At 37.0% G+C, this 19,038-nt stretch overlaps 1 protein-coding gene across 6 annotated transcripts in view; it reads left to right on the top strand.

Annotated features, from left to right (window-relative positions):
- Window positions 1–19,038, top strand: part of ARFGEF1 (ARF guanine nucleotide exchange factor 1) — a gene marked incomplete at its 5' end in the record, with an annotated part of 93,468 nt that overhangs the window by 20,536 nt on the left and 53,894 nt on the right. For all 6 annotated transcript variants that reach the window (XM_080610049.1, XM_080610047.1, XM_080610048.1 and 3 more), the window contains 3 exons: window positions 11,309–11,339; window positions 15,503–15,659; window positions 16,709–16,855. In XM_080610049.1, coding sequence (XP_080466175.1) covers window positions 11,309–11,339; window positions 15,503–15,659; window positions 16,709–16,855 — 335 coding nt within the window. The remainder of the gene's footprint in view (window positions 1–11,308; window positions 11,340–15,502; window positions 15,660–16,708; window positions 16,856–19,038) is intronic.

The following is a 19,038-nucleotide window of genomic DNA, read 5'->3' as shown; positions in this document are numbered from 1 at the left end:
ATGATTCTTGGCAAGAATATTAGAAAAATCAATTACGGAGGCAGAGAAGCTGCCTTTTTTTTTTTTTTTTTTAGTCTCCAAAGACTTGCAGAATGCTTTTCTTAGTCCAGCATGTTGGTATTTTTTTGAGAGACAGCTGGTAAGAACCTTTTCGTATACTGTATACCATTGCACTCAGTTCCTAAAATTGCTTTTTCTGTAAATTACAGTTATTCTGACCTGAATAATTGTAGTATATCCTTTGATCAAACTCTTCTGGGGGGTCTGTCTTGATTTGGTTGTTTCTCTGCAGTGTTTTGTCCTCTCATATTTAGTAGAGAAAGAAATTGCCTCACTTGACACACATTCCGATGTTTCCGTATTGAATTTATCTTTCTATTCTTCCTGTGATCCGAGTCTGTTATAGTTAAAGCCCCATATATCCCCAGCAGTAGCAATAATACCGGCTAAATCATTGTTTTGTTACCCATCATACCCTTAGCCACATGGTAAAAGCAAGTTAAGGAACTGATCCATATTTTGTAACAAAAGTGAACATTTAGTTTCTTAATGCAGTGTTACACATCAGCTTGTAAGGTCCCTCTGTAATTTTATAGCAGGCATGCACAGACAGTTGTAGTGACGTTAATACGGAGAAATGATGATGCAGTCAGGAGGAAAGGGATGTTAAGTAGCAAAAACGTTTGCACCGTTTTACACATTGAACTACATTCTAAGATTTTTCTTCCTGAATAATCTTTCTTTGTTCTAGTAGTAGTTGGCTTATCTGTCTAGGGTATATATGCTGCTTTTAAGCAGCAAAAAAATTACAAAAAAACCCTAATAAAAATATCCAACTGAACTTAGTTTATGCTGTTTATGATGTTTTTTGCTACCTGCTTCTCTATTTGGATAGCTGTTGCTGTGTTTATATGCTGGGATTGTAGCCTCTAGAGCCAGGATTTATACAACTTAAAGGAATTTTCACATAGGATGTGAGAAAGAAGGGTCAGAAAACACTATACACATTGTGAGTATGAAGAGGAATATACAGCTGCAGGCTTCCCCCCTCTTACGTAATAAATAAACATTACTGTCCTTGCAAAACTGTCTTCATTACAAAAAAATACTAATGCTGATGAAAAATAGCGGGCAAACTTCATATGGTTTTGCAGTGTATTTAGTTCATTGCAGCTGTGGGCATCCACTGCAATGGGCTGTTCTGTTGTAGCTCTTTCTTTGTGAAACATGTGATACATGAGGTGTGGCAACTCGTGATCATCCAGCTCTACATTGAGTTGAAATAGCTCACTGACCCAATGAAAACTTAAATTATCAAGCTATTTAAACTTTGTGCCTTGGCAGTGATTGTGTAAGGAGTGTGCAAATAAGCACAACGTGATGTGGAATAGGATGAACCACCTTTTTTGATGATCGCCCTCAGTTGGATTGGATTAAAGCATGTTGGAAAACTGTAGCTCCATGCAAGATCCTTCCTGTAACTGATTAGATGACTATATACTTGGTAAGCAACCAAATTGCTTGTATGTTAATAGACCTTTTCAGCAACTTGTGCCATGAGCCCTTAAGTGTGAAACTAATATTTGGGGATAGTGGGATGAGGTATAAAAAAGCCTGGAACAACCCTGCTAGATTAAAATAAATGTGAATGGCTATTCTCTTCTTGTTTAAGAAGCTTAACCTCTTGTGTTTAACCTCTGTGTTTAAAGAGGTAAACAAAAAGTTTATTTCTGTTCTTTGAGTATAAAAAAATTATTTAAAGGGGTGAAGCCACAGATTTGGATACTGCTGGGATTTTGCAGTAGATTTAGTAAAGGATGGAGACTCATTTAATATTGATGGGAGGTAGAAGGATTTACTGCTGCAGAAAATGAGCTTTACAGACACGTTTGAATATAAATGCTACTAATAATGACTACAATTAAGTTATCTTTGGCAATATGTGACCTGTATGTGTGTCACGCCTCCTCTTTTTCCCCAAGTACTCAGTGAAGCAACTTGACAGTAGTCTCAACTTGGTCTAGCAAGTAGATTATTGCAGAAAATCTTGTCATAAAATCCCATTGGATTGAATGATTCTGAATTAAGCTTAAGCAGAATGAGGCCACTGTGCTCTTCTTTTTAGTAGATTTGCCAGGGATTCTGTGTTTGAAAATGTCATACCTAATGAGCAGAAGGAGCAGGTAGCAAGGCTGGCTCAGTGGAGACAGGTTGTGCATTCAAGTTTTTGAATTTATTCCAGAGTTGCATATTCCCAAATGATATTGCATCATAAGCAGGGGTGGGGAGAGGCTGTAGCTCTGCGTGCTTGACTGTCTAAAAAGAAAATTAAATTAGAAGATTGCGTCACAGATAAAAAGCCTAATAAGGACTGTCAGACATACTGGCTTTTGAATCGCAGATATAAAAATAGAGAAATACTCCAATAGGATTTGTTGCAAACCTGTAAGATATCAGAAAATATGGTATAGGAAGTAACAACTTAGAGTGTTTCTTTCTTATATTACCATTCTCTTCAGAAGATTAGTGTCATCTACAGTTAGAGCACCTCATCTGAGCAAAGTTTGGTTTGTGGCTTTTGGTTTTGTTTGGTTTTTTTTTTACTTTGTGTGTATGTACACATAAATAATCCTGTACATGCGTCAAAGCTTATTTCTCTGTTTTTCTAAGATAGTGAGATATGAGTTGATATTTCAGTTGGTTAGAGGGTTTCGGAATTTTGTAGAGCACAACAAGGAGGATCTACACGATTTCATCAAGAGTTGTCAGACTCAAAATATAACTGCTGTTTGTTTGGAACACTGCTTCTTAAATAGTGTAATTAATCTGTGCTTCCTCAGTTACTCCTTCAATACCTGTAAACATGAAGTTGCAGCAGCTTAATACATTGGAATGGAAAGCAAGTGGGAGTGTTCAAAAATACTCTTAAGGTTGTTTTGTTTGTCTGTACAAGAATTATTTACAATTATGTAAATGTTACACAAAGACCACAGCAGTGACTTTCTTAAATCTGCTCAGAGCCTTGCTCTTTTCCATTCATGTATCATAGCTGCATGAACTGTAATCTTGCAGATAGAGGAAACTGAGTAGAATAAAAGGTTAATTGACCCCAGAGAATAACAGCAGTCATATAAACAGGTGTGTAAAATAAACTGTAAGTGAGGGTTTTATGGTAAAGTCTGGGCTTAAAAATTTCGAGAGGAAAGAAATACTCATGGTATCCTACAATGGAGAGAATGTACACAGGTAAAATTCATGCTTTGCTGTATATGCTTGCACTTGGGTCTTTATTTCTTGCGATCCCATCTCTCTTTAGGTCAGCTTCCTCAATTAAAACAGAACAAAACCTGAAAGCCCAGTGCTGCTATTGGCCTCTTCTTGGCTGCCCACAAATAGGACTTTTTTTTTTTGTCCATCTTTTATATCTCTGTGTTCAGGAGGATTTGAGGGAAGAGAGATCTCTTTGCATCCTAGAAGGCATGATGGAGAGAGCTGTTCATAGGATTTACAAGAAGACACAGTGCTGCGATATGCATCTTGAGAACTCCATTTAAGGGACAGTTTCAGCTTTCATAGTGAGTGGTTTCTTCTGCAGGCCACCTAAAGTAATTATAATTTCAGTAGTAGCTTCCTATTAATGAATTCACATACGCTTATTACCAGTTTTAGGCAAGTCAGCCTGATTTGGTAGTTCAGGGGAATAACAAACAGCATTGCACTAATCTGTTTAATTATTCTATGATAATTTGAGATCCCACTGAGACTTCTGATGAAGCTTTTGGTTTATGTCTGTTTGCCATTTACATACACTGATATAGATTAATGTTGAAGATAGGTGTATTAAAAGTTACTGAAAGTTAATTACAGTGCTACAGTTAAAATGGGAGAGGAAAATACCATAATCTGAGTTTGGTGGTTACTCTTCCTCATACATTTTCAGCACAAGAAAACATAATGAAACTGGAGTAGTTTAGAGTTTAGAAGTGGTGAGGTACAGGCTCTGTGAGATTGAGAAGAGTGGTCAGCTGGAAGCATGGAGAAACTGTCTATGCAGTGTTGTGCGCTTGACATAACTTGTCTCTTAGCAAATCCTTAGCTTTGCAGAAGACCTGTAAGGTGTTTAGATGTTAGGAATAGTGTTTAGGTACGAGCAAGTGCCAAATTTGCAGCATGTATTTTTCCACAAACTTGCTGTTTTTTCTTAGATGTATCAACTTGGCAGAAGTTGCCCACAAGAACAATCTCTGGATCATCATTGTCTGAATGCAGTGGAGCTTGAGTTGAAGATGGCTGCATGTTTCTCCAGTTCTAGTATTTAGATTCCTTAGACCTAATTATTTTAGCTTTTTTCTGAAGTCTGTTACTGGCTCTCGGGTTTTAGTACTTCCTTATTTTAGTTGAATACGCAAGAGACTTCTTTTGGTTTTGACACAGCTTGAAGCTAGCGGGTATCAGATACCAAGAAAAGAAAAGTTTGGGGTATCTATTTAGAAATATATACTCATAACACCTTTTGGCTGGAGACTTAGTATGATCTGCTTGTAATTTTATCTCTCTGAAGGAGAGATTGTTCTGGGGACTTGGTTTTATTCCCATCATGTTTATATGGTTTTACTACTGTGAGTTCAAACTTGGTAATTTTTTTTTAATTATCACCATATATATAATGATCTGATTACATAGTTGGGAATATACTTAAAGTTCTTTTCAAATAAATACTGAGGTTTTAGTTTTATATTATTTAAAGTACCACTAACTTTATCTTACAGGTTTAAATTGACAAGTACCTTTGGACTGCTAGGTTCACATACCTTGACATGGAGGAGGACAGTTTCAGTATTGTAGATGATGAAAATTTTGGTGTTATTTTAATTCCAAATTAAATTAATTTTTTTGTATGATATTAGAGACAGTCACTGGAATGCCTGGATGGAAGGAAGCAAGCCAAGTCAATTCAAGCAAAGCCTTTAGTGTTCTAATAGGATTTCACTTTATTTAGTATAGAATCATAGAACAGTTAGGGTTGTAAAGGACTTTAAGATCATCTAGTTCCAACCCCACTGCCGTGGGCAAGGACACCTCACACTAAACCATGTCACCCAAGGCTCTGTCCAACCTGGCCTTGAACACCACCAGGGATGGAACATTCACAACTTCCCTGGGCGACCCATTCCAGTGCCTCACCACCCTTACAGTAAAGAACTTCTTCCTTATATCTAACCTAAATTTCCCCTGTTTAAGTTTCAGCCCATTACCCCTTGTTCTATCACTACAGTCCCTAATACAGCTTAAATTCCTCTTCACTGTGTGTTCCTTGGATCTCATCCACCTGCTTTGACTTGAAATAATTGAATCCAAATTGCTTCCTTCTCACAGTAGTCTTCTATGGTATAAATAATGTGAGCTCTGAACATTGATTTGTTTCCCTGGAGTATTGCAGCCTGTGCTGCTTTGGCTGGTTCGAACCAGGATGGTTACAATTCTTTAAAATGCCACTGCTTACTCTCTTGAGTTAATAATTCCCTCCTTTTTTATTTTTTAAAGTTGTAATACCAGTATGATTTTTAGTCATCTGCATTCATTTTTGGCGTTAAGAAGAGCTGGAAAATACAAACTGTTTTGCAGTACTCAGTGAAAGAGTAGCTGCTTCTGCCTCTCCCCCAGTGAGCAGAGGAACAGGCTTTCTATTTTGGATGTAATTCTTCTTTTTTTTTTTTTTTTTTTTTTTGGATTTTTTTACCCCCAGTGAAAATTCAGTATGTTTTCTGTTCTGATAGATTTACTTTCAGTTAGGTAAATAAACTTTAGTTCTGATGTTTATAATAGTCTTTAGGTGTGCAGAGCCTTGGACAACTGAGAGTTACTCATGTGCTTTTTTGGCAGGCAATGTTTGGAATACAGTATTTGGGAATGTAATATGCTCTTGTTTTTTACTACAGTCCTGATACAAGAATGGAAAAAGTACAATGTGAGATATGTATTAAATGCTTTTAAATGTGTAGGGTTTTCCTAGCACCATACTTTGTGATGAACCTCTGAAGTATTTTTCCATTTTATGGTAAGTATTTTGCCCTTTTCTCAAGGCAAGTTCCAGAAGAACTCTTTTCGTTGTAATTGCACAACTTGATGCTGAGCTGGTACCATAGAACTTAGCTCTGTAAACCATTTCTGAAGGTAACCGTTTCGTTACACCCTTACTTGATGAGAAAGTTATCCTTGACTTCTGCCAAAGTGTAACTGTAGGTAAGCAGAAGGAAGTATTATCTAAAGATAATACTCTCCTGGAGAAGAGGATCTGTTTCAGATGTAGGGGAATGCTGGGTTAGGAACCAAGGGAATAAGCCAGTCATAAACAAATTTCAAATGGGAATTAGAGATAACCTTCAGTGTAGTTAAGGTTTAAATCATCCTTAGAATCAGATTAGTGGGGTTAAACAGTGAACTGATTATAAATTAGAGTTTGATCAGCATTATGGGCCAGTTAAGACAGTATTGCCCACAGCACCTGCTTGACCTACTTGGCCCATTTTGACCTTGCTTATTAGGTGTAAATCACTGCCATTACAGAGAGATTTGTTAATTTTATAGGTACAAATGAGATTAGCTGCTTGTAAGATGTTAAAGGGACAGAAAGAAAACTGGAAACTAGTTTGGTTTTTTCATACTAGAAACTGTAAGGACTCTGAAGAGGGTAAGAAAAAATGTTCAAAGGATGTGCTGAAGCAGGGAATTAAAGTTGGAGAGGTGAGAATGACATTACTGAAACCTGTTGTGGTGGTTTAACTCCATACCTTCAGCCGGCACCTAAGCCCCATGCAGCTGCTCACAGCTGGTATCTAGGAGAGAATTGGAGGGTAAAAGTTCAAAAAGTTTGGGTTGAGGTAAAGAAAGGTTAGTAAGGAAAAAAAAAAAGGGAGGGGGAGCGGGAGGCCTGACACAACAAAGAAAAATAAAACCCAGAAACATGAGTGATGCAAAAAAGCAGTAATAGCTTACCACCAGGTGGCTGATGCCCAAGCAGTCCCCAAGCAGTGGCAGGCAGACTCCCTCACAAGTTTTTATTGCTGAGCGTGACACCACATGGTCTAGAATATACCTGTGGTCAGGTGGGGTCAGTTGTCCCGGCTGTGTCCCCTCCCAGCTCCTTGTGCATCCCAAGCCTACTCTGGTGCAGTGCTGTGAGAAGCAGAAAAGGCCTTGGCTGTGTGTAAGCACTACTCAGGAGTAACTAAAGCGTCTCTATGCGATCAACACTGGTTTTGGCTCAAATCTAAAACGCAGCACTTTACAAGCTGCCATAAAGAAATTAACTCTGTCACAGCCAAAAGCAGCACACCTGTATATCAGCGATCATAGACATTTTCAGAAATTTCTTTGAAATTATGATGGTCTGTGCAAGTGTAGATGAAATGGAAAATTATGTTGAAACTTATGTACATGACTTATTTTGCCTGCTCTGTGAAACAGTTGATGCGTACCGTTGTAAAACTGCAAAATAATGTATCTCCTTGATCAGCTCCATCTTCTGTGTGCAAAAGCCACATGTTTCCACTAATTCTGTGATAGAGCTCTATGAAGAGGTCTTCTGCTGGAGCTGCGTGTGAATTTTATTCTAGAGTACTAAACATACCCCAGTTAGTTCCATTTTAGGACATATGCTTTCAGTGCCATAGAATAATCTGAGGTATTTGGCATAGTAATGACAGATAATACATAGACATGGCAAATAATACAGAGGGAGACTGGGAGCTTTAGTTTTCTACAGTCGTCTTCCCCTGTTCCAGCATCATACATCTTCTTACTCCCCCTTCCCAGAATGAATAGAGATTGTGAGATGATGCTTTTCCAGCTCTGGGATCCTCTCCTTTGGGATTTTGGTTGTGTGTTTCGGAGGGAGAGAGAGAGCAAAACAGTGAAGCAGCCTATGTTTTTAAGCCTGGCTTCATCTCTCTTTTCCAGCTAATCTTCAGTTTTGCAGGGATTACTTTTTCACATGTGAAGGAATGTATCAATCAGTGTTCTGGTTCATCTGTCTTTAACAGATTATTTATCTGCTGTGAGAATTGTTGGTTACCTTTATTATAATCTGGTTTTCTGCTGGTAACACTGCTTGAATTTTTTTGTATGCTTCCTACTGAACGTGGTTGTTGCACAACCATGAAATTGTACTGTGATTGAGTTGTGTTCCGGCATGGAGAACAGGGGGAGCAATCAGACGGTGAAGAAAATTAGATTTTCTCTATTCTCAGGGGTAAAAGTAAACTTTAAGCCTGCTGTCTACCTCATTCATAGCAATTGTATTGTATCATGTGCTTATCTGCCATTTAAAATGTTTTAGTCTTCTAAAATAACTGATTTTGGCCACTCTAAGAACGTCTTTTTATTTAACAAAGGTTGTAAAATCTGTGCTTTAGCGTTTATAAGCTGATGCAGTGCTGCTTGAAATGGTAGTAACATTTAATTAGATCGACACCTGCATAAGCTTTTTCCTTGTAATCGTAGTATACTTCTTTCAATTACAGAAATTTCCATTTTCTGATATGAATTGTTGTGCTCTATTCTGAAGACACTATTAACAGTATTTTAAGAAAGAATAGTCGTAATTTGTTAGAATATCAGTAGCATAAGTATCACTGCTTTAAGCAGCTCTGATTTGGAGTTATTTTTTTTTTTTTACTTTTATTTTGGTAGTCTTTGCAGGTACTAGTGTAGTTTACAAAACAGAGAATAAGTTCAGAGATAATCTGAAGTAGCATCAAGATGACAGCTGGCTGCGTTTGATACATTCTTTTAGTTCAGGAATAAAAAGAGTTAGCATGAAGTGGAACTGCTGGTTTTGATCTTTCTTTCCCTGAATGTTATTTTGTGTTTGTCTGTTTGCCAGGGACTTGTCTTTGTTCATGCAGTGTTTTCAGCTCAATAAATGCGCTTAAGCATACAGTGTAACCACTGTTTTGGAACCTGTAAAGCTGACTTGCATGAGTTGTCTGAACACTCACCTGCTGTCCCATCTGCTTTAAGTAGTGCCGGAAGAGTATTTGTGCTTCGGACATGTGCTGTCTTACTGGAAAAATACTGTTCATGGGGAAATGGAGAGGGTGAGGAGCTGAGAACTGGCTTACTTGTACTTCCTTGAGCAATTTTCATATTAATTCAATATTCAAAGCTCTTTCTATTCTGAAAAATGAACAAGTTCCACTATAATTTGTACCTTCCCTAGGGGGGGAGTGGTGAGTCTCAGGAGGATAGCGTTCCAGTGGCATGGTGCAGCCTGAGAAGTGCAGCCAGAATTGGACATGAAGTGAGCTTTGCATTGTGTTGTTTTACTTACAGCAATAGTCTGAAGTTATTGTTTTCCTAGATTGTTTGTTATGGTGATTTTCTTTCCTAGCCAAAGTATAAAATAACTTGTAAATGCACAAATCTTTGTTGTCAGTAGAGTAGTTTACTCCTGTATCTAAGTGATCCTAAGTAAAACTGGTAAACTGTTGTGTTTGTTTCAGGTTATTAAAATACGATAAAATCATAAAATGAAATTTATGTTGATACTCATTGCTTTTTCTTGAATTAAATTATCTTTCTTCCTTTTAAATACCATAAAATGGGTTATAATCTTGAATAATTTAAATATAAAACAGTACAAATGTTTTTTAGCATTACTTAAGTTCAGATTGCATAAGTGTTTTCTAAATTCGTGTATTAATCGTTTTAAAGAACTATAAAGAAAGGATTTAAAGGAGTTTGTCACTCAAATTAATTCAAGTTCTGTAAGACATGATTTCTACTTTCGTGCTTAGTTCTGCCCCCCCACCTTTTTAATGACACTACTCTAATACCTTGTGTCATTTTACAAGCAAAATTTATAAATATTTCGTTGATGTTATTAATGGTATTGCTATCTAAGCAGAGCATTAGGATTCCCTTAGCTGCTGTAGTCTACTGTGTTTTCATTCTGTGTTCAAAATAGTTGGGTATTAGGAAAAAATCTGTTCGGTTTTGTTGTTGTAGTTGGAAATTTGGAACTCGGAAGCCATTTGGTAGTTCAACTGGTTGGTAATATTGTTTGTTGGACAGGCTTAAGAGCAGTTCCTGGGTGTGAATGCTAAGGTGGGAGGTAAAATAATGAAAAGTAAGAAGATGCCGGAAGGGAGGAAGAGAGATTTTTTTCTCCCTTCTTTGTCGTCGGGAATTTGTCTTCTAGCAACTAAATGGATCAAAGACCATAACCTGACAGGATTTAAGCATACTTTCCCAAAACATTACTGACTACAAGACTTGTTGTTATTGTTACTCACTGAGAAATACTGAATATGTGAAATACTGAATTATTTTTATGTTTTGTGTAGTCCTGCATAACACCGGTTTGAACCACTTCTGGACTAGCTGTTTCTTGGATTAGTTCATGCCACTAGTTTAAAGCTTATGCACAAAAAACGTTTGAAGCGTTGCTTTTAGTTGATGGTGGGTTTGCATGTTTGAGCAGGACTTCATGATAGAATAGGTTTTCTGAGATTTCTTTAAACATATATATACACATATACTCATACTTGATTTGTATATTTGACTTCAAGAATGTATTCCTACAATATTGGAAGTCCTAGTCTTTATGGGATCTCCTATGATTTAAGTGTGTGAAATAACTGGAAAATACAGACAAAAAATACTCCTGAAATTTCCTAAAATTAGCTTCTGTAATTGAAAATTACTTTTAAAATGTATTATTAAAAATTACTTATTGTATTGTTAATAGCATTAAACTAGGAAAGAGAGGTGCTGCAGACTTCTTTTTCCTTTGCTCTAGTCATTGCCTTTTGGTATCTGTCTCTGTTGAAAGCCAGAAATGATAATTAGTCATCAAGGTTTCATGTAAGAATTGGCAAAGGTGGTGTCTTTATTGTTTCTCTGTGTAACCCGCATTTAACCTGCAGTATATCCTTTATGGGTAGATGAGTAGCTTTAATAATATTTGCATTTTCCTCATTATTTCTGCATACATAAGCTTGTCAGTGTCTTGGCAAAAGCATTCTAGGGATGTGGTATTTAGCTGACATGGCTGGATTCGAATTAAGTATTAAGTTTTGAATATTAAGGTTTGTAAAGAAATTTTGATAATGGCTTGTAACCAGTGCAGATGAAGAGTAGAAGCTCTTATGAAATTGCTTATAAACATGTATTTTGTGTTTTAAACTAATCCTGGTTTCAAATGTTTGCCTAAATAGTTTTGTTTCCCAATCATTTTTAGTTACTTATTTTTATATTTGTGGTTATGATACCATTTCCATAACTATGCCTTTGTTTCATTTTACAGAGGAAATAAAGGCTGAAACAGAAAAGCAAAGGTATGTGATAGTTCATCTTATTGAGTGATAGTGCTTTTAACTTCCTAAAATGTGTACCATACTTATTCTGCATTGGGAGTATGGGCTCTCTCTGAAAAGCATTTTCAGTATGTTCTGTAAAGTTGGTGGTATCTGGAAATAAGAATACTGCTTCTGTGACTGTCTGTTATGGTGCAAGGCACAGGGTCTGAGACTAGAGGCCGAAGGTAACTTAGAGCGGGCTGATACTGTCTGACCAGAGAGGGTAAGGATGGGGATCAGGGTTAGAAAAGGTCTTTGTAGGTGGCACAAGAGGAAAGTATTAGTGGAGGGGCCTGAGCTGTTGAAGTAGATTCAGAGGAGAGGGAAGAACCTGGACTGGAAATAAAAAACTTGAACTGTGAGTGAGTGAGGGGAGGAGGCTGGGGTGAGGAAGTGGGAATGGGTAGAGAACCAAGTGGAATTTGAAAATACAGTGTCTGGAAAAGACCTTGTTAGGGAATAGATGTAGATTTCTGGAGGCAAATGCTGTAAAAACGAAGAAGCCAAAATTGCTATTCAACACTCTGCTGCTGTCATCGAGTACTGGGGTTTTTTTAGGTATTGGTAAACTGTGGAACCCATTATTAGTGTTTAATTACATGTTCCACAGGATCATCTTCATTCAGTTTATGTTACTAACCATGAGTCAAGGCTGTGTGGTAAAGATTGCTTGTACCACTTACTGAAAGAATTGGATCAGTGGGTGAAACTGATGATGAAAGTGTTCTTGCAGCTTAGGCAGATGAGTGCTGCCTGGGGACCTGTAACTGAGTTTCTGGTTTAGCCAAATCATTTAAACCACAGCTATCAAAATAGGCCACTAATGGTTTCTGCTCATATCCTGGGTATTTTGAGCTGAAATCTACAAGTTTTGGTTTGGAAAATATGAGCACTTGTAGCTAGAAAGGAAGCCAGTGGGCATTTTGTTTTGAAAGGTATAAAGGGCAATTTAATAATCAAATGTGCTTAAAAATTTAGTCTTGCAGCTTATCAGATTTGTGGATGCATCAGACTGAATCACTGTGCTTCAGTTTCGCCAATCAAAATAAAGTCAATATTGTCAGCTCATAGTAAGGTTGTAAAATTAAATGTAATATTTGTGTAGTGTTCAGAAAGTGTTGCACTAAGCACCACAAAACAGTCTCAGGCAGAAAGTAATGTGCTTTTATAATAGGTTTTACTTTGAGTATTATAAATAAAGCAGAAGTCCACATTATGAAGCATGAGAAGAAAAAAAAATGCTTAATGTTAAATATTTAGTGAGGGATATTTGTTCTGCACATTGCATAAGGGAAAGTAATACCTGATCCTATGGTTAAATAGCATATAATGACAGCACTGATGTATAATGATTTCTACAAGTATGGTTCATTCATTTATGAAATTTTGGTGCTTAAATTCTGACTTATTAATATCTAAAGTTGTGGTTTTTTGGGGTATAATGTGTGTGCCTTACGTATGTCCTTTTTCAAAACATTTTGATTTCTTAAGTGCTATCTTTATTTTGACTGTGGCCTTTTGCTGCTATGAAGGCACTGCTGGACTTGGAAACTGTAAATGGATTTGCTCTATTCTTATTGTAGAGTCAAATTTTTAGATGCAGTAGAAAATACTGTTTTTCTAGGCCTGAGAAAAGAGAAACCTTTTAGTTTATCGAATTATTTTCAGCTATGTTTCTGTAATTGAGATTTGAATATCCTAACAAAGGACTTCTAAAGATAATTCTTTGAGGTTTTTCTGGTTCAAGGAAAGTGATCTCATGTTTAGTCTGGAATGCAGTGAAAAATACATCGTTTCCACCTGTCAGAACATTTACATGGAAAACTCCTTCTTTTGTTTTGTTGTTTGTTTTTTAAACAGAACTGGTTTCTAGTAATGGGATGGAGGGGAATGGAATAGAAAAGAACAGGCTGATTTATATAACAGTCACACAGGAAATGCTGCCAAAACAATTTTTAAAATTAATTGCTTAATACATACCTTAGTCTGTTTCTATGGCTGATAGGTAAACATCAGCATATTTCATAATTCTTATGGTTGGCAGATCCTTTGGCGGAAGACGTTTTGCTGGGGACAGTTTCTGGTTGCACAGTCTGCTGGAAAAAAACTAGCTGAAGTAATTTCTTCACTGACATTAAGAAGGAAAGACCTTTTGGCTTTCTCTCTCCCCTGTCCCTGCTATCCCCTTCGCATCCATCATCAGCAAGGTGATGATCTTCCCAAGTTACCTTTCCAGAGACAAATAGAGCATTATCTTCTGTATTTATTATTTTGTGCATTTTTAAATAGCTTTCAGTTAAGAGAAGCTTCAGGCTTCTGCAGTAGATACAGTTTCTTCATTTTTGGAATCTCTTCATGGCATGGTTGTTGTTTCTGAAAAATCCTGGTTGTATTTCCAGAGTGCTCTTTTAACCTAATTTTAATGGTGTCAGTACACATAATCACTAGATGACAACAGTCTTGTCATAAGACATGGGCAAGAGATAGATTCCTCAGAGAAAAGCTTTTGTAGGATTTAAGAGCGTAGAAGAGTCATGTACTTCCTCTGCAACTTATCTGATTTGGGTTTTGTCCAAAAGAGCTCTGTTTCCAGCAAAACAGTATTGTGCAATAAATAAATTTGTGCATCCAACAGGAAAACAAACCTCTGCCCTGCTTCAGGGAAAAAAATTACATAGGAATAAGCCCTTAAACCTTCAAAAGAGAAGTTATTTAGTAGAAAGTAGAATTTTAGTAATAATTATTTACTGTTAAGACTTAGAATTTAGCTGCCCTCTTTAAGCAGCCTAAACAAGGAGTGCTGTTTGAATGTGGTTCCAGACATCTTCTCAAGGACAATCCAGCTTGCTCCTTGAAAAGCTGAAATTAATAATTTATCATACTGGTTAGTTTAAGGCTCTTTCCTTGATGCGTGGGACTGCATTCATTCTTCAGCAACATGAAAAATGTGTATTTGCTATCCTCTGCATTCCTTGAAGCATCTGATTTAATTTGCAGCAAATGCATAAGGCCTGGATTTGAAATTACTTGTTCTGTAAAAATGTATTTGAATTACTGCAAGAATTTTATAGTCTTTGTCTACAGAATATGAAGCTACTCTCCTCCTTTGGGAGGAGTTTTAGGGGTTTGGGTCTTTTTTAATACCACTTATCAAGTCTGCATAAGACAGTGTAGTTTACTTTTTTTGTAAAGATTCATATGCGTGCACAAAAAAAGGTCAGGAATGCTTTATATAAAGGTGATGAGCTATTCTGTGGAATGACAAATCTGAACTTTTTGCTTTGAGTCAAAGGCGGACTGTATTGATGCACACAAGTTAGTGAAAAATTGCCTATTCTTAATTGTTCCTTTTAGCTGAGTACTGATGAGCATGCTGTTTCTAAAGGTGCTGTAAGCAAAAAGACTTCAACAGCTTACAATTTTCTCAGATTTTGTAGTTAGTCATTTCAGATATATTGCCCAAGTGAGATGCATTGATAAGCACTGAACTCTTCAATTCATTGGTGTCATATGAAGCACAGATTAGAGCAGAGTTTGCAATTTTTTCTTCCTTGGTGGGTTGGTTGGTTTGCTTTTTCCTGAGTATGCATAAGATTGAAGTTCAGATATGATTTAATCTCCAAAATAGATGTACTTTTTCTAAGTACTGAACCAACTCGTATCATAATACAGTAGTTGGGTAGTTCTTACCTTTCAGAGTAGTTAAAATTTTTGGCAGCTTGAATTTTTACCTGTTCTAGTAGTAACAGATGAGACTTCTGTCAGAGTTATTATTTAATGTGGAAATTATACTGAATAGATTTCCCTTATTCCCTTCTTGCCTTCATCAACCAAGTAAGGAGAGTCTTCCTGTTTTCAAAGGAAACAAGTCTTTTATGCCTTTCAAACAGGAGGGACACTGAATATCCACTTAGTGTGCCAAATGGGACAATTTGCCAGATCCACAAAGGAGCAGATGAAATATAAAAGCTATAAGGAATATTTAAGAATGTTTATACAACCATACTACTGTTGTGTTAACTTCATAGAAGTTACTCTTTCCTAATGTTAATTTTCTTGGTATTTTATCTCATTCATAAACATTGTGGTGGTAACTATTTGTGTGATTGCTTACAGCATTCTAATACAGTCATTCTGTTTAGCCCCCCTCATGGAGAAGCAAAGCCTGGTTCAAGCACTCTTCCACCTGTGAAATCAAAGACAAGCTTCATTGAAGCAGACAAGTACTTTCTACCATTTGAATTGGCATGCCAGTCGAAGTGCCCCAGGATTGTCAGTACATCTCTAGATTGTTTACAGGTCTGTATGAAGATCAGCTTTAACTGTCAACTATAAAATTCTGTTGGTTTGGAGGGGAAGTACAGTTTTATGTAGCGTAATGTCATTGGTTTTCTATTATTTTACTTTATTAAACACACAGCCAATTTGAATATGTTTCTCACAAAGGGTCAATGCATGTCTTATTATGTAGTCATTCATATGTTTATTTGTGTATATATGTGTTACCACAGTTACATGCTTGAATCAGTTTTATTGTATTAGTGTAAAGCTACCTATTTTCTTGTGCTTATGTGTTAAACTAACAGCAAGCATAGCATTATCAAATTAATGTTATGTTGTTTACAATTGCTGTAAAATATTTGCAGTTTGAGATGTCAAGCCTCTCAAATGTCAGAGGCTCTTGTAATGTTTTCAGAACAAATTCTGCAGCAGGGAATTTGGCCATTTGCTTCTCCTGAGTAGCCCAACAGTGAACTCAATAAATCTACATTCACAGGCACATGAAGGGCTGGCATGGTATTGCGCTATGATCCATTGCTACTCTGTATTTTTAAGTAGGAGGTTCATGGAGATTTACAAATGCTCTCATGCCTAAAGTGTTTGGAAGAGGATTTTGTTAATTTTGTAATAAATTCCATTTCAAAGTATTGAAGACTTAGAGAAAGATATAATAGAATATTCAAAACCAGAAGACTAGCAATTAACTTAAATGGAAAGCATTTGCAGCTGGGTTATCAGGTGTTAAAAACAGTTGTGTGCTAACTACATATGAAGACTTGAGTGATGTGACTTATTTTTTGGAATTCTGTTTGTTTTAAAACATTGCTGACTGAAGAACAAAAGCTTTAAGGTTAAGCTTGCTGACAGACTTCATATTGCAGTTGCCGAGTGAAAATTGAATAAATCTGGAGGACATTTAAAAAAATCCTTGATGTTTTATGAGACGGGTAAAATGTACTGTTTCAATCTGTGCAAGTTAGAGCGATCTAGGGAATTTCTTTATTATAACAAAAAAATGACTTATTTTTTAAGCTCTTATTTATGTGGGGTTTTTTTCTTCCCTCCAGAAACTTATAGCATATGGGCACTTGACAGGGAATGCTCCAGACAGTACAACTCCAGGCAAAAAATTAATTGATAGAATTATTGAGACAATATGTGGCTGCTTCCAAGGCCCGCAAACAGACGAAGGGGTTCAGCTACAAATAATAAAGGTAATGATTAATACTTCCAGTATTTGTAGTGGTGACAGCAGGAAGATGTTCATGATCTCAGAGTTCAGAAGCGGAATTGTTTAATTTGTAAATGTAATGGTAATTTTAAAATATTTTCTGGATCCTGTTTGAGATGAAAACTTGTTATCTTATGCTCCTTTCCCTGGTCTCTCCCATTGCATTTTGGGTGTATTTATGGTTGTGACCTGAAGTCTTGTGCACAGACAACTGGGTGAAATCTTGTTCACGGCAGACCTGTGGCGCTTTCTAATTGTGAGGAATTGCTATGAAATAATCCTGCACTCCCAGTGGGGAAGATGGTAATTAAGCAGCAGATTTTGAAATCCGTTTTGGAATTGTTTTATGAAATGTGATTAGACCTGGCAGTCAGGCGTTACCATAGTAGCTTTGTGCTGCTGTGGCATAGACTTTTGTTTGAAGGAGGTCTAAGGTTTCTTTCTACAGCTTATATAAATGTCACATGTGGAGTTTGTACAGATAACTGTTTCTGGGCAACTTTAGCTATTTTCTTATTGCACCCATTAATTATGAGTATTCATTACAGGAAATTATGATGCCAACTAATAGAAGTTAGGCATCTAATGGAAATACTGTACTCCTGTAACAGTAGTCTTTGAATGGTCGTGATGATGAACAGTAGTGAGGAATATATTTAAAGTTAGTTATGAGGAATGGAGTGTTTGTTACCTCATATTCTTGTGTATATGTATCCTGAGGTGTTGACATTTCTCACAGATTGTGTTTACTAGTCTGACTGCAGAATGTAGTTTGTACTCCTTCTCGTAGCTCAAATCTTCTTTTTCTTCGCACTCCACTTCTCCAGCAGATAGTTGTTACGTTGGTTTATGCTGCTGTTGTCTAGATCTGTTGTGTTGTTCTGCCTAAGCATTTAAGACATTTTTCATATTTCAAAAGGAACTCCTCGTTTAGTTTAAACTTCCAGTGGCTGAAACCATTATATCTCCTTCTCACTGTAATACCTTCTTTCTGAATGCATTCTTATTCTGATCCTCCCCACCTGAAGAGAATTACCTGTGAACTGGTATTCTTTCTGTCCAAGAAAATAGTTGAGAAAGTAAATTCTTCAACAATTGTAAAACGCGTTAAGTGTGTAAGTTCCTTTAGTGCCTTAACTTTTTGCTTCTTCAGATTTACCTAATTGCCATGCTGATTGCCTGAGACAGTGAAGAGTACTGTTTTGGCTTTGATCCCATGTTTGTCCAGTACACTGGACACTATAAAAAACATGAAAATTAGAAATGACTTTAGCAAAACCCAGAACTTTTGACTTCCTTTGGGAGAATAATGAAACTTCTAAGTCAGTCATATTCTCTTAGGTGTCATAACTCTTCAGTTCTGGGCTGAGGGTGGACCCCAGTTCTCCGGTATGATTTGAAGGATGAATTACGTGTCTTGTCAGTCTCCTCTGTAGTCCTGGTGATTAGTATGTTCTCTGAAGAATTTTAATGCCATCAGGGAGATAGAAGGCAGGGTCTTGGATCTCCCAGTTTCTGTGCTTGCACTCCCAGGCTGTTACTCACAACATGAACAGTGCTTCTGCAGGGCAGCTGTATCACTAACACCAAGGTAAAATCTGAGAACCTTGATGACTCAGACACTTCTGTCCTGGAGGAATGTCTCACTTCTGCATGCTGAATGTACTGCCTTTCATAGCGTGCTGCCCTCAGTCTAACATCTGGCAGCCAGCGTTGGATCAGAGTTCGAACAGTATGCTGTGTGCTCATTACTAGGTGACTTTCCAGTGGCAAGGTCATCTTAAGCAGGTTCCCAACGAGCAGAGCCACTTTAGTGTTCTGAAACTACCTCTCTACTGACTACCAAGGGAATGATCTTAATGAGACTGAGGAGTGTAAGTTGTCTCTTTTCAGGTATCTAAGCTTAGAGGTGTATTTGGCGGTGATTCTGATAGTTAATAGCCAGTTTAACTTTTCTGCCCCTATTTCTACTTGTGTGTTCCTATCTCTGTTACCCCCTCATTTTTCTATCTGCAGACTCCACAGCAAACCAGACTTTGGCCTTTTCCTTCCTTCCTCTTGTAGTTTAGTTTGATTTGGTGTTATTTTGATGGGAAGCCATGCAAATTCTTGTTCAGTTGTTATGGTGGTGGTTGCTGGGGTAGAAAAAAACCCCAAGTAATTAGG

This window comes from Psittacula echo (genome assembly GCF_963264785.1).
Source record: "Psittacula echo genome assembly, chromosome: 2".
NCBI classification, from domain to species: domain Eukaryota; kingdom Metazoa; phylum Chordata; class Aves; order Psittaciformes; family Psittacidae; genus Psittacula; species Psittacula echo.
The sequence above is the reverse complement of the archived record's forward strand: the minus strand, read 5'-3'. Positions and strand labels throughout refer to the sequence as shown.